This window comes from Zonotrichia albicollis, chromosome 18 (genome assembly GCF_047830755.1).
Source record: "Zonotrichia albicollis isolate bZonAlb1 chromosome 18, bZonAlb1.hap1, whole genome shotgun sequence".
In the NCBI taxonomy this organism is placed as follows: Eukaryota; Metazoa; Chordata; class Aves; order Passeriformes; family Passerellidae; genus Zonotrichia; species Zonotrichia albicollis.
This window is the reverse complement of record NC_133836.1, coordinates 4,404,063-4,418,372: the sequence shown is the minus strand read 5'-3', so window position 1 is coordinate 4,418,372 and position 14,310 is coordinate 4,404,063. Positions and strand designations below refer to the sequence as shown.

Sequence of the window (14,310 nt, the reverse complement as noted above, 5' to 3'; positions counted from 1 at the left end):
CCCATGGCAGGCTCCGAGCACACTGGGGTGGGCTCAGGGTATCGCAGGCACCGCGGAACTGGTCCTGCACCCCAGGAAAGGCTTCAAGCGTCCCGGGAAGGACTCCGGATACCACGGGAGTCTGGCAGCGGGGAGGGAGGCGGCACCAGCCGGCAGCCCCCGCCGGTGACCCGCAGCTCCCCGCACCCGCCTTGTATCCGCACCCGCCCTGCCAGGCAGCGATCGCTATCGCCCCACGACCAGTTTTTCCAGAATAACCGGTAAAAACACCGTATGTGGGGCCCTGCCACCGGCAACTCCGCTCCCCACGCAGCGGACAGGCTGAGCCTCTCCCTCCGCTCCCACCTCTTCTTCACCTCTCCGTGTCCCCGCTCGGTGTCATTTTCCCACCCAACCCCTCACTGAGGTGTGTCATCACTCCCGCGCGTTGAGGTTTGTTTTCCATCTGTTCCCTATAAAATATTTATCTCCCGTGAATAATTAACGCCCGGCCCGCCTGGCGCTGGGAACGCGGCCGGGGCAGCGCACGGTCCCGGGCACGGCCAGGCCCCGAGTCTGAGGGGGCGAGGGGGGCGTGGTCTCCTCGTTGGGCTGAAAGTCCCGCCCCCCGCCGCTCCGACCAATGGTTGTGCATCGGCCGTACGGGTGATGCGCAGCCATTGGGTGGAGCGGCGGGGGGCGGAGCGTGGCGTGGGCGCGCTGCCGGGTTGGCCCCCGCTGCCTCAGAGCCCCCTCAACCGGGGAGCGGTGAGGGGGAAAGGGGGAGAGCTACGCCGGTCATGGCGCTGCTGCTGGAACACGAGTTCAAGCCGCTGCCGGCTGACAAGCAGATCGAGACTTTGCCCTTCCTGGAGGCCGTGGCGCACCTGCCGCCGTTCTTCGGTGAGACCGGGGTGGCCGGGGCTGGGAGATGCGGGCTTGGACCAGGCCTGCTGCGGGCTCAGCCGCTCCGGGTGCCCCCTCCCCGGTTCTGGGTGGTGACCCCCCCTACCTGATCCAGGGCTCACGCCGGGCTCGGCTGCTCTGCCAGGACCGGGGTTGCATCACGATCCTGTCAAACCCGCCGAGCAGCCCCGTGGGAAGCGTCCTGCCGTCCCCTGGAGCGCCCCATGCAGAGGCATCGCCCGGGGCAGGAGCTGCCGTCCCACCCATGGATCCCACCCCGTGTCGGGACACGGGTGGGTGTCGGCGTGGCCGCCCTCGTGGCACAGCGTGCCCGCTACCCTCCACAATGTCAGCTATTGTGTGGCGGCTCGGTGGCAGCCCCGGAAGGGCAGGACGTGGGGCTGCGGACGGGCAGTGTCCGGTGCCGGTCAGGCTGTTCCAGGATGTTCTGCCAGGGCTGTGTCCCGCAGCCACGGGGATTGGAGGTCACTGGTGGGGCTGCAGTAGGTGGCAGGGCTGTCCCAAGGGCCAACAGCCGTGTATGAAGCTCAGAGAAGCTCAGAGATCCCTTTCTAGTCTCAGTGCCCGGGCTGTGCTCAAAAGTGAAACTTGTTGGTTATGGGAAGTGTGTGGTGTCCCCTGTGTCACCAATGTCTAATTGTCCTCCCTCCCTTGTCTGCACAGATTGCCTGGGTACTCCCATCGTTTACTCGCCAGTGAAAGCAGACCTGACTGGAAATATCAAGGTAGGAAGGGACTCAGGAGGGCTCAGAGAGGAGAATCCCTGGGGAGAGATGCTGTGGGACTGGAGGTGTTTCAAAGGGCTCTTCTTCCTGTGGGGACTTTGGGCTCAGCAGTGGCTCACCTGGTCACAGTTTATCCCCAAAGCTCCTGCTCAAAGTCCCTGCTCCCAGATGCCCATCCCCTTTTCTGCCCTCAGAAAATCCGGGCGGTTTATGACTCCAACCCTGCCAAGTTCAAAACTCTGCAGAACATCCTGGAGGTGGAGAAGGAGCTGCACGGCTCGGCCTGGCCCAAGATAGGCGCGACGCTGGCGCTGATGTGGTTGAAAAGGTGATTCACGGCGTCGGGAGCTGCTGTGGCTCTGTCCCGGCATGTGGGGAGCTGGAGAGCTCCAAATGGAGCCTGCGTGGGCTGGGCTGGGCCCTGTGGGCTGGGGCTGGGCAGCTGGGAGTGGGGTGCTGTATTTGGGGAGCACAGCTGTTGGGAACCCCTTCCTCAAATCTCCACCCTGGGAATGCACAGGGAAATTCAAGCTCAGAGCATGAGCCCACAAATTGGACAGGTCAGGGCTTGGAGGATCCATGAGGCTGCACCTGCCCAGCTCAGCCCTGAGCCCTGGCCTCACCTGGGGGTTCCATCCTGCCCTGGGGGCTCCATCCTGCCCTTCTCTCTCTCTCTTCCCTGGATGGACACACTGGGGCAGTGACAGACACTTGGAAACACCAGGCTGGAATCTGGGAAGCAGCACCCACTTCCCTGAGCCCAACATCTCTGCTCTTCTCCCAGGGGTCTGAAATTCATTCTGGTGTTGCTGCAGAGCATCTCTGATGGCGAGAGGGATGAGGAGCATCCCAACCTCATCCGAGTGAACGCCTTGAAGGCTTACGAGATCGCGCTGAAGAAATACCATGGCTGGATGCTGCAGAAGCTCTTCACGGTGAGCATCCCCTCCCTCTCCAAGCACCCAGTCACCATCCCTAAGGCTGTTCCCATGCACTGACAAGTGTCTGGAGAGCCCACAACGTTGGCACATAAGAATAACCCCACCCATGGTCTCTGCTGAGTTTGTGGGAGTCAAACACCCTCTCCCTGTTTTATAGGGCTCCGTCTATGCTCTTCCCTACAAATCAGATTTGCTGAAGGCTTTGGAGAAGGGCAAAGAAGTCAAGGAAGAGGAAAGCATAGAAAAAATCCACCAGTTTCTCGCCAGGGTCACTCCAATCCTGGATGCAATTTATGAGATGTACACAAAGATGAACGCTGAGCTGAGCTACAAAGCCTAAAGCTGGCACAGGATTGGCACAGATTAAATAACGTGTGATGGGTGTTCCCTGTGTCTTCATCACTGAGGCAGCTGGGGCAGCTCCCAGCTCTCCGGTGACTTTGATTCCTCTCTGGATCTGCAGTGGATAATGTCTTTTCTAACCAAAAAATTAACAGTAATTAACTTTCTATTAAGAATACGGCAATAAAACAATTGTGGGTGTCACCCTTGGATTTCCCAAGAGGAAGAACAAGTGTTTCTAGTCCCAAGCCCTGGATTCCTGTCTCCAGTGGGGCAGGGAATGAAATGTCCTGCTGATGAATGAAGTGGCACTCGGGCTGTGCCTGGAACCCACCGATGGGCGCCTCGTGTTGATTGGCACTGGATTGTCCAGAATGATGCCCGTGGAGGAGGAGCTGATGACTTTCCTGGGTGATCCCAACTCCTCCAAGTGCTGGCCTGGGATCAAGCCCCAGTGCTGGGATTCAGAAACCAGGGACTGTCCCCGTGGTGTTTGCGGTGCCTTATGAGCCCCAGGAGCAGCAATTAATAAAAACTGACAGTACCCGTGGCCTGGGAGCCTCATTTGGGGCTGAAAGAGTGTTTGGGGAGGTTGTTTTAGGGAAGGTGTTTTGGGGCTGGGCTGTTTTGGGTAGGGAAATTCGGGGTTTTTTTTTCCTAGGGGAGCTGTTTTGGAGCCGCTCCTGGGAGGCTGTTTTGAAACTGTGTCCTAGGAGAGCTGTTTATGGGAGGGGTTTTGGAGCTGTTCTTCGGGAGGGCTGTGCCAGAGACGTTTTTCCTCGGGGGGCTTATTTTTTTTGAAGGGTGTTTTGGGAGGGCTGTTCCTTGAGGGCTGTTTGTGGCCGGTGCTCCCGGAGGCGGGCGGGGGCCGATCCCGAGGGCGGGTCCCGGTGGCGCCTCCGCCGCTGGAGCCGGGGCCGGGGCGGGGAGGGGCCGCTCTGGGGACCGGCCCCGGGCGACTCGGCGGCGCCGGAGCCTACGGGACTTTCCACGGGACCTTTGGCGGTACGGAACCGGGGCAGCGGGAAAGGGGGGCACCACCGCGAGTGCGACGGGCCGGGACACGGGCACCGGGGCTGGATGGAGCCGCCGGTGCGGGGACGCGGAAAATGGGGCGGGATGGGGAGCACACGGCGTACGGGGCAGGATGGAGACCCCAGGTCGAGGGCTGAGATGGGCAGGGCAAGGTGGACCCTCATGGATGCCTCGGCAATGTCCGGACAGCCTGGGGACTTATGATCCGAGATTGAGGTGCTGGGTGGGTTTTGAGGAGGGGGCTCCCACCGGCATCGAGCCCCCCATGCTGCCCACACCCAGCTCCCGGCTGTTGCCGAGGTGAGCACAGCAGTGAGGATGATTTTGGGAAGCAGCTACATCACTCAGGATGAGGATTTCCGACTAGAACTCGCTGTGGTTTCAGTGATTCACTCCCACCCTTAATCACCCTTTAATGCCATGGGACACCCTCCCTGCTATCCACCCGTGGATATCCCCGCACGTCCCGGCGTTGGTGACATCCCCGTGGTGGGCAGGAATGGGCACTGACTAGGGACGCTGGTCCAACTGGGAGGTTGGGATGCTGGGAAGAGGTGGGAGCACAGGTGGGGTTTGTGTTGGATGCAAGAGCTGTGCCTTGACTCAGTTATTCCATGAGGTGAGGAAGTTTGAAAAATCCAAACCCAAATAACCCAGGGGCCAAATCAAACCCCTGTGACAGCACCTTTCCTGGCAGCACCGGGGCTGACGGCACCAGCCCTGAGTCCCTCATTCCCCACACAAGCTTCAGTCCTGGCTGGTGACAGCAGGTGTGGGACAGCCCGTGTCACATCCAGGTTTTCCCTAAAGCCGCATTTTTCGGGTTCCAGCACAGTTGGGACAGGTCAGGTGCTCCATCCCCATTCCCAGCCCGCAGGGAATTGCTTGGCAATTCCCTTGTCCAAGGTCAAGCCGGCCATGCGAGGGCTCCTGTTTGCCTGGGGTCGGGATGTGGGACCTGCGGGCTTTGGCAGGTGCTTGTGGAATTTCTTGCAGAGACAGGGATGGCAGGAAAGTCAGCAAAGAGGAGAATCTGTCAGCTCTGTGTGCCCTAGAGCTGCACTGTCCTGGGTGTCCCCCAGCCCCACTGGGTGTCCCCAAGGGTGGCAGGGAGAGGGGGCTGCTGCCTCAGTCCTCCCTGTCGCTACAGGGTTTGGGGCCGTTTGCCACCTCATCCCCCGTGCCCACCGTGTGGCTGCCAGCACCCTGTGCCTCCTTCGAGCCCTTTCCCCGGCCGGGCTGCCCTCCCGACAGGGCCCAGCCTGCCCCTGTGGTTGTCGCACAGAGCTTCAGCCCAGCACTAAATGACACGTTTCCCGCTGCTTTTTCCGTCCCGGGAGGGCTGAGCTCCCCGCGGGCAGGAGCCGTGCTGAGCCCTGACGCTGCTCAGGGTTTCTCCGGAGGGTTTTGGTGGGAAGCGGGGCTGGGGGAGTGCCTGGGGTCAGTCACCTGTCCGTGCCGCGGACGTGGCGGGCAGGACGCGGTGACACGGTACAGCGCTCTGCTGGCACGCCTCTCCTTCATCTCCACGTCCCTCTGGGTAACCTAAACCCGTAATTTCTTGTCCCAGCCGCTGTTCCTGCCCCCCCGTGCTGCTCCCATCCCCTCCCGGTGCCCAGATCCGCGTCCCACCGCGCCCCCCTGGCTTGGGGAGCATCAGGAGCAGCCCTGGCCCCGCTCCCAGCCCCGCTGCGGTGGCAGCTCCTGCTGCCTCTGGGCGCTTCCTTGGATGTGGGGAGTATCCCAAGGAATGTTTTCTTTCCTTGGGCGGCAGATCGCAGCGCACAGGGTCTGCTCTGTGCCCTGTCCTGGGCTGCACCCCGGCTGACCGCAGCGGGGCCGGGCTCGCCCTCGCCCAGCGCGGCAGCGCCGCAGCCGGAGGGGCCCCCACAGACGTGAGGGGTCCCCGCAGAGGGTGAGTGGGTGCCGAGCAGAGCCGGGACAAGGCAGGACCGGCCGGGAGATTCTGAGTTACAACCGGTCCCAACCTCTGCCAGGGTGGGTGTGGGAGCTGTCCCGCCGCGGGGAAAGGATGGGGAGGGTATTTTGACACGGGGTTTTCTTCTGCCAGGTGTCCTGCTCTCGTGGAAGGAGCCGGGGGTGACAGCCAGCCAGGCGGGTCAGCTGTGCCCGTCCCTCCGGGCAGGGACCATGGCAGACAGCGATGCCGCGGAGGGCGCGGGGGAGGACGGCTCCCTGCAGAACGAATCCTTCCCGCTCTCCTCTCTGGCCAACCTGTTCGAGAGCGAGGACACCCCGAGCCCCGCCGAGGCAGCCCGGGGTGCCCCCGGCGCCGGGGATGGAAAGCAAAACCTCCGCATGAAATTCCACGGGGCCTTTCGCAAAGGCGCCCCGAAGCCCATGGAGCTGCTGGAGGCCACCATCTACGAATCCCCCGTGGTCCCCGCGCCCAAGAAAGCCCCCATGGATTCCCTGTTCGACTACGGCACGTACCGCCACCACCCCAGCGAGAACAAGCGCTGGCGCAGGAGGGTCGCGGAGTGAGTACGGAACACCCGGATGGGGACGTTCTGCTGGGGACACCCCCGTGGGGATGGGGACGTTGACACCCCGGTGGGGATGAGGATGTTTTGTTGGGGACATCTCGGTGGGGATGGAGACGTTCTGTTTGGGACATGGGGGGACCTCCGAGCGGCACTTTGGGGTGCTTTGGGCAGAGGTGCCGCGCACAGGGAGCAGCTCCCAGCGGGTCCCAGTGGCCGTGCTGTGCCGTGGAGCGGCTCCGCAGCCCCCGGTACCGGGAGAGCGCTCCCCTTCCCCCTTACGGACACCATGAAAGAGGCTCTGTGCGCCCGGCCGCTCCCCTGGCCGGTGCGGCCGTCTGGCTGCGGCATGAAAAGGCTTTTCAGGAGAGCCTCCACCCTGCCCGCGCCAGGAAACCGGAGCCGGGGGGGGCAGCCCGCGGCCGGACGCACAATGCCCCTCTGTGCCGGGCACCTGGGGCGGCCCGCCAGTGTCCCCACCCAGGGGTGCAGCCGCCTTAGGAGAGCGGGTGGAGGGGGCCGGGATGCCCCATGAGCCCTCAGACTGGAAGTCACCGGCTGGAGCAGCCGCCAAACGTCCTGCCCCCATTCCCAATGCACGGAGCTGCCCCCGGTCCGTCCCCCCCGCTCTGATGCCGACTGCTCCGACCGGTCTGGCTTCACCCGTGGTGCCGGAGCGTGACAAACCCGCAGCTTGTCCCTGCTGGGGGGCACAGCTGGGGCTCCAAGCGCTGCAGCACCTGGGTGGGAGCTGGAAAGAGCTGGCAAGGCACCAGGAGCACGGGACTGCTGTGGACGGGGATGCTGCCCTGGCCTCACCGGTGACCCCGGGAGGTGTCCCCAGTGGCTGAGCACCCTCCAGCTCGTCGCACAGGTGGGGGAAGCCGAGGAAGCGGCTCCTGTTTTCTCAGCGCTGGCGTTTCCCCCGCAGGAAGCAGCCGCCCGCCGCAAAGGGGCCGGCTCCCGACCCGCCCCCCGTCCTCAAGGTCTTCAACAGACCCATCCTCTTCGACATCGTGTCCCGGGGGTCTCCAGCCGGCCTGGACGGGCTGCTCTCCTTCCTGCTCACCCACAAGAAGCGCCTGACAGACGAGGAGTTCCGAGGTGAGAAATTCGCTGTTCGTTGCCCTGCTGCCAGGGCTGGGCTGTGACCCCCGGCGATCCTGTGTTCCTGAGGGACGGGGATGCACAGCTCCAGCATGGCTGTGCCGCGATCCCTGTGTTCCTGGGGAATGGGAATGTGCAGCTCTGGCATTGGGAACCGGGGCCCTGAGGGGTTTGCCCTGGCCCCCTCTCAGCACCCTCCACTCGCAGAGCCCTCCACGGGAAAGACCTGCCTGCCCAAAGCCCTGCTCAACCTGAGCGGCGGCAAGAACGACACCATCCCCGTGCTGCTGGACATCGCCGAGAAGACGGGAAACATGCGGGAGTTCATCAACTCGCCCTTCAGGGACGTCTACTACCGAGGTGGGGGACACTGGGGTGGTTCAGGGACCGGAGAAGGCACCTGGGGAGGATGGGACGCGGGGGGGAAATTGCAGGGACAAAGCGGTGGCTGACGGGCGGTGCTGGCACAGGTCAGACAGCCCTGCACATCGCCATCGAGCGCCGTTGCAAGCACTACGTGGAGCTGCTGGTGGAGAAAGGAGCGGATGTCCATGCCCAGGCCCGCGGCCGCTTCTTCCAGCCCAAGGGCGAGGGCGGCTACTTCTACTTCGGTGAGCAGGGGAGGACCCGGGGGGATGGATGCACCCTGAGGTGTCCCCGCAGCGGGGAAAGGGTGACAGATGCTGTGTCCCCGCAGGTGAGCTGCCGCTGTCGCTGGCTGCCTGCACCAACCAGCCGCACATCGTGCACTACCTGACGGAGAACGGGCACAAGCAGGCGGACCTGCGGCGCCAGGACTCCCGCGGCAACACGGTGCTGCACGCCTTGGTGGCCATCGCCGACAACACCCGCGAGAACACCAAGTTTGTCACCAAGATGTACGACCTGCTGCTCGTCAAGTGCGCCAAGCTCTTCCCCGACACCAACCTGGAGGCGCTGCTCAACAACGACGGCCTCTCCCCGCTCATGATGGCCGCCAAGACCGGCAAGATCGGGGTACGGTGTCCCCTCCGTCTTGGGGACGTCTCCCTGCTGTCACTGCTGAGCCCCATCACACTCAGTGCATGCACGACTTCTCTCTGCAGATGCTGGTGGAAACCTGGATGTGCAGCCCTATTAACCCGGCTAATTAACACCCCTTTGCGTTCTGGCCCTTTCCCAATTAACTCCAGACCCTCACCAGTCCATCTTTTCCCCTGGCCTGCCCTTGGCCTCTGGGGGGCAGACAGGGGAGTCACCAAAAGCTGCAGCATCCTGCAGGGCTCTGACAGTGCCTGCATCACCCCAGGAGCACCTGGGAGCACCCTGAGCCCACTGGGGTGCAGGGAGGGGGTTGGGGATGCACCCAGGATGGGGTGGGAGGAGAGCAGAGTGGGGCCAGGTCTGTGGGTAGCAGTCCTCCCTCCACCCCTCCCTCTGGCAGATCTTCCAGCACATCATCCGGAGGGAAATCACGGATGAGGACGCCCGGCACCTCTCCAGGAAGTTCAAGGACTGGGCCTATGGCCCTGTCTACTCCTCCCTGTACGACCTCTCCTCGCTGGACACCTGTGGGGAGGAGGTGTCTGTGCTGGAGATCCTCGTCTACAACAGCAAGATCGAGGTGTGCAGGGCTGGGGGGACTGGGAGGGGTCTGGGGGGCACTGGGTGTCCCTGTCCCCTCTGCCAGCACCCATGTCCCACCAGAACCGCCACGAGATGCTGGCTGTGGAGCCCATCAACGAGCTGCTGAGGGACAAGTGGCGCAAGTTTGGGGCTGTCTCCTTCTACATCAGCGTGATCTCCTACCTCAGCGCCATGATCATCTTCACCCTCGTCGCCTACTACCGCCCCATGGAAGGCCCTGTGAGTCCCCAGGCTGGCACAGCCCTGCCTGGCAGGGGGGTCTGGCAGGGCTCTGTGCCAGGGGATGGGGCAGCAGCTCAGCTCTGTTCTCTGTCCTCTCCCCGCAGCCGCCCTACCCCTACACCAGCACCGCCGACTACCTGCGCCTGGCCGGGGAGATCATCACCCTCCTCACTGGAATCCTCTTCTTCTGCACAAATGTCAGTGTGGCAAGGCAGAGGGTCCTCCCCTGGCACCTCTTTGGGGTCTCCAGGGGTGACAGGGGACACCTGAGGCACCCACCCCTGCCAAAGTGGCCCCAGCCATGGGGACCCTGCCCCTCGAGACCCTCCACCCTCTGCCTCTCTCCCACAGATTAAAGACCTGTTCATGAAGAAGTGCCCAGGTGTGAACTCCTTCTTCATAGATGGCTCCTTCCAGCTGCTCTAGTACGTGGGGAACCCCCAGGGCCACCCTGAGCCACTGTAACCCCCGCAGGCTCGTGGCTGCAGGGTCTGACCCCAGCTCTCCTGCAGCTTCATCTACTCGGTGCTGGTGATTGTCACGGCGGGGCTGTACCTGGGGGGCATCGAGGCCTACCTGGCTGTCATGGTCTTTGCCCTGGTCCTGGGCTGGATGAACGCCCTGTACTTCACCCGTGGCCTCAAGCTGACAGGGACCTACAGCATCATGATCCAGAAGGTCTGGTGGGGTCTTGTCCTTCTCCAGGGGTGATGCTCTTGTGGAATTACAGCCTCAAGAGGTCCCTGCAGGCTTTGTGAAGGGTTCCTGTGGCTCTCCACTGGGCTGGGAGCAGGGCAGTTGTGCCAGTGGCACAGCTTGGTGATGATGCTGTGGTCCAGCACACCTCACCCTGCTCTCCATCACTTTCAGATCCTCTTCAAAGACTTGTTCCGCTTCCTGCTGGTCTACCTGCTCTTCATGATTGGCTATGCATCAGGTAACCCGGGAAGGGACAAGCCCTGTGGCTCATCCTGGCTGGGCAGGGGGCTGCAGACCCCCGGCTCCATCCCACCTCCCCACAGGCTCAGCCTTTGCCTTCTGCCATGGTGGGGAAGGTCTCAGCCAGCATGGAGCCACGCTGGGGCCCGTTGTGGATCCTGTTCTTGTCATTGCCCCTGTGAACTCACTGTTCCTTCTCCCCCAGCCCTGGTGTCCCTCCTCAACCCGTGTCCCAGCAGTGAGTCCTGCAGCGAGAAGTCCAACTGCACAGTGCCCACCTACCCGTCCTGCCGGGACAGTCAGACCTTCAGCACCTTCCTGCTCGACCTCTTCAAGCTCACCATCGGCATGGGCGACCTGGAGATGCTCGAGAGCGCCAAATACCCCGGCGTCTTCATCATCCTCCTCGTCACCTACATCATCCTCACCTTCGTGCTCCTGCTCAACATGCTTATCGCCCTCATGGGCGAGACCGTGGGCCAAGTCTCCAAGGAGAGCAAGCACATCTGGAAGCTGCAGGTACCACCACATCTGGGCGTGGCGGCTCCAGGAGCCGCCTGTGCCTGGGGAGCTGCAGCATTGAGGTCCATGGGAGAGGCTGCTCCATGCTCAGGCAGTCCCTGGTGTCCCTGGCAGTGGGCCACCACCATCCTGGACATCGAGCGCTCCTTCCCGGTGTTCCTGAGGAAAGCTTTCCGCTCGGGGGAGATGGTCACTGTGGGGAAGGGCACGGACGGGACCCCCGACCGCCGCTGGTGCTTCAGGTAAAGGTGGGCGCCCTCGGGGGCTGGGCAGCAGCTGAGCCTCTCCCAGCAGCATTTTGGGGGGTTGGCACCGTGCAGCACTCATTTGCTGGGTGCTTTGTAGTGGTCTGGAGGCAGCTGGCATTGCTGGTGGGTGCTGGAGGTCCTGCCCCAGCTCCCGTGCAGCCCCTGTGGGTTTGACCTTCCCCACAGGGTGGATGAGGTGAACTGGTCCCACTGGAACCAGAACCTGGGCATCATCAGCGAGGACCCGGGCAAGAGCGACACGTACCAGTACTACGGCTTCTCCCACACTGTGGGCCGGCTGCGGAGAGGTGAGCACCCCTCTGTGGGCTGGGACATCCCTCAGGATGCTCCTTGCAGCCTCTGATGAGCCCCAGGAGCAGATCTGGGGGTTAGGACATCCCTCAGGATGCTCCTTGCAGCCTCTGATGAGCCCCAGGAGCAGATCTGGGGGCCTGGCGAGCAGCCACAAGTGGTCTTTGTCCATCTCCCACCCTCTCCACAGATCGGTGGTCCACCGTGGTGCCACGCGTGGTGGAGCTGAACAAGAGCTGCCCTCCGGAGGAGGTGGTGGTGCCCCTGGGGAGCATGGGTGCGGCGGAGCGGCGGCACGGCCATGCCCCGAGCTCCCCGCTCTAGCACGGCAGCACCGGCAGCCCATGGACTCTGCCCGGGCCCTGGAGCGGCTCCGGGATCGCCGCTGGGCTGGCTGGATGGTGCTTGTCTGCTCCTCAGGGATTCCTGCAGCCTCTGTCCCCTCCGGTGTCCTGCCCAGATGGGGGATGCCTGGCGCTGCCCCGGTCTCGGCTCTCACCGAGCGCCACCGCTTCACCTCGCCGTGCCGGGGTCGTGCCGTGCCAGGCCAGGGCCGTGCCAGGGCCGGGCTGTGCCAGGAGCCTCGGGCCGGGCTGGGGAGCACGGCCCCCGCCGAGGCTGATGGTTTTGCCACAGAGTTTTGCACAAGGTTTATACGGTTATTTATTTAGTAATAAAGACTGACGTGCCACCGCCGTCTCCTCCCGGTGCTGAGTGATTCCACGTGGGACAGCGAGGATGGCGGCAGGGTTTGGAGAAGGATAGGATGGAGGAGCTGCCTGCCCCCAAATTCTAACCAAGCCAAACCGTGCTGAGCCGTGCCGTGCCTTTGGGCAGGGTCATCCATCGGGCTGAGCTCAGGTGTGGTGCAGGGCCGTGGTGTGCAGGGATGTGATGATGCACAGGTGTGACAATTGTATACAATGCACAGGTGTGATGCACGGTTATGATGCACAGGTGTGACAGGGATACGATGATGTACAGATGTGACACATGGATATGATGCACAGGTTAAAGGGAGTTAAGGAAAAGAGAAATTAAGGAAATAAAATCACAGAATCCACGTGAAAGTAATGGATAGGGCAGGGATGTTATGATGCACAGGTGTGGTACACGGTTATGGTGTACAGGTGTGACACATGGATATGATGCACAGGTGTGACACGGGGATGCAATGCGCAGGTACAGTGCACAGTTATGATGTACAGGTGTGGTGCAGGGATACGATGCACAGGTGTGACACATGGATATGATGCACAGGTGCAGTGCGGGGATTTGATGATGTACAAGTGTGACGGGTATGATGCGATTCAGGTGTGATTCAGGGATACGATGTACCGGTGCGGTACACGGTTACGATGCACAGGTGTGACACTCGGTGACAATGTACAGGTGCAGTACACGGTTACGATGCCCAGGTGCGGTGCAGGGATGTGATGATGTACAGGTGCAGGGATGTGATGATGCGCAGGTGTGATACTCGGTTACGATGCCCAGGTGCCGTGCGGGGCTGCAGTTCGCGCTCTGTCCACTGGAGGGCGGCACACACCGCGCGATGCGGGCCCGGTCCCGGTCCCCCCGGGCTGACCTCGCGCCCCGAGCGCAGCGCTGGAGCCGCTACCGGACCGCGGCAAACCAGCTGTCCTCACCCCCATAACATCCGAACCCCATCCCTAGCCCATCCCCGTGGGTCCCCATGCCATTCCCATCCTCAGCCCATCCCATCCATCACCCCTTTCTGCTACTCCTTTCCTCCTCATCCTCCCTGCCACCTGCAGTGGTGAGCATTCCTTTAACAGCTGGACATGGTGCAGGTGTGAAGGAGCACTTTAGGTGGGCACCAGTGGCATGGTGACACGGTGACACTGACAGAGACCCTGGCCAGGGCCTGGGGACAGCCCTGCTCTCTCGGCAAACGCTTTAGCAGCAGAGGGGACGCTTCATCTTCCAACTCGATGAGTCGCCGTCAGCGTTAACGGCACCGTCTCCGTTTAAATGTGATTTACATACATCTCTCATATTGTGGTTTAAGTATTTCCCCAGGGTGAGGGATGAATATGTTTCATTATCGCTCCTTGGGAGAGGCGGAGGTGGCGGCTCCTGCTCCACAATCGAACGAGGAGCTGAGCTGCTCTGCTTCTAGGCTGGATCTTGGGTGAAAACAATGAACTTGGCTTTCACCTGACTGGGTCTGCAGTGGGCAGTCCTGGCTGGGCCGTGTGTGGTGGCTGGGGAGCCCTGGAGCAGGACTCAGCCAGAGATGGGCTCAGCACCGTGGCTGCCCCTGGCTGCAGCGACAGAGATGGGATTTTCCAGTAAAATGAGACATAAACCCATTTTCTCCCCTCCCGAGCAGATCTTAATGCCCCAAAGCCAAGAGGCCACATATCAGTGAGCTCTGAAAAGATTTGGGCTGTGGGAAGGACAGCTGTCATCAAGCCCCATCATCATCATCATCATCATCATCATCATCATCATCATCATCATCACTCTGCACCCTGCGGTGGCTCTGTGAGGACGGTGCCACCACAGCCACCATGGTGATATCCCAGCACAGGAGGCCTCTGCCACCTTCAGGGGTTGATTTTGGCCCTTTTACCCCCAAGCCTGGAGCTGTTTCAGCCTCAGCTGGTGAACGGGGGGTGCTTGGCCCCCTCCCCGCGCCGCCCTGCCCTGCCAGAGATGACAAACCCAACAAAGGGAAGAGAAAAGCACTTGTCATCCAGAATGCGGAGCGTGGAAGCAAATTTATTTTTAGATAAATCTAAAGCTTAATTTGTGAAGCTAATATCAATCAAAATGAGAGATGGGTTTTTTTAAGTCCTTTTGCAGCCGCGTAATTTATACTGCCTGTCTCTCCTCCTCGCTCCCAAACAGCAAA

At 61.9% G+C, this 14,310-nt stretch overlaps 2 protein-coding genes across 2 annotated transcripts; both read left to right on the top strand.

The window, feature by feature from the left end:
* Positions 1–667: 667 nt before the first annotated feature.
* On the top strand, positions 668–3,464 carry GLTP (glycolipid transfer protein). Its single transcript, XM_074554539.1, has 5 exons — positions 668–882; positions 1,570–1,631; positions 1,826–1,959; positions 2,416–2,566; positions 2,730–3,464. Exons 1-5 carry the CDS (start codon positions 780–782, stop codon positions 2,910–2,912), a joined length of 633 nt encoding a protein of 210 aa, XP_074410640.1. The 5' UTR covers positions 668–779; the 3' UTR covers positions 2,913–3,464.
* A 189-nt stretch (positions 3,465–3,653) lies between these two features.
* On the top strand, positions 3,654–12,325 carry TRPV4 (transient receptor potential cation channel subfamily V member 4). Its single transcript, XM_074554370.1, has 16 exons — positions 3,654–3,919; positions 6,021–6,450; positions 7,385–7,557; positions 7,768–7,920; positions 8,031–8,171; positions 8,258–8,556; positions 8,984–9,163; positions 9,247–9,405; positions 9,513–9,605; positions 9,760–9,833; positions 9,921–10,086; positions 10,279–10,345; positions 10,553–10,866; positions 10,984–11,111; positions 11,304–11,425; positions 11,620–12,325. Exons 2-16 carry the CDS (start codon positions 6,101–6,103, stop codon positions 11,751–11,753), a joined length of 2,553 nt encoding a protein of 850 aa, XP_074410471.1. The 5' UTR covers positions 3,654–3,919; positions 6,021–6,100; the 3' UTR covers positions 11,754–12,325.
* The last annotated feature ends 1,985 nt before the right edge of the window (positions 12,326–14,310 follow it).

What these genes read in the sequence shown, in the direction of transcription:
- GLTP (XM_074554539.1), top strand. Translation starts at nt 780, where the DNA reads ATGGCGCTGCTGCTGGAACACGAGTTCAAGCCGCTGCCGGCTGACAAG. An exon ending in ACCTGACTGGAAATATCAAG is followed by an intron (nt 1,632 to 1,825) that starts GTAGGAAGGGAC and finishes TTCTGCCCTCAG; the next exon opens with AAAATCCGGGCGGTTTATGA. An exon ending in GCGCTGATGTGGTTGAAAAG is followed by an intron (nt 1,960 to 2,415) that starts GTGATTCACGGC and finishes CTCTTCTCCCAG; the next exon opens with GGGTCTGAAATTCATTCTGG.
- TRPV4 (XM_074554370.1), top strand. Translation starts at nt 6,101, where the DNA reads ATGGCAGACAGCGATGCCGCGGAGGGCGCGGGGGAGGACGGCTCCCTG. An exon ending in GGGCGGCTACTTCTACTTCG is followed by an intron (nt 8,172 to 8,257) that starts GTGAGCAGGGGA and finishes GTGTCCCCGCAG; the next exon opens with GTGAGCTGCCGCTGTCGCTG. An exon ending in GGCTCCTTCCAGCTGCTCTA is followed by an intron (nt 9,834 to 9,920) that starts GTACGTGGGGAA and finishes GCTCTCCTGCAG; the next exon opens with CTTCATCTACTCGGTGCTGG.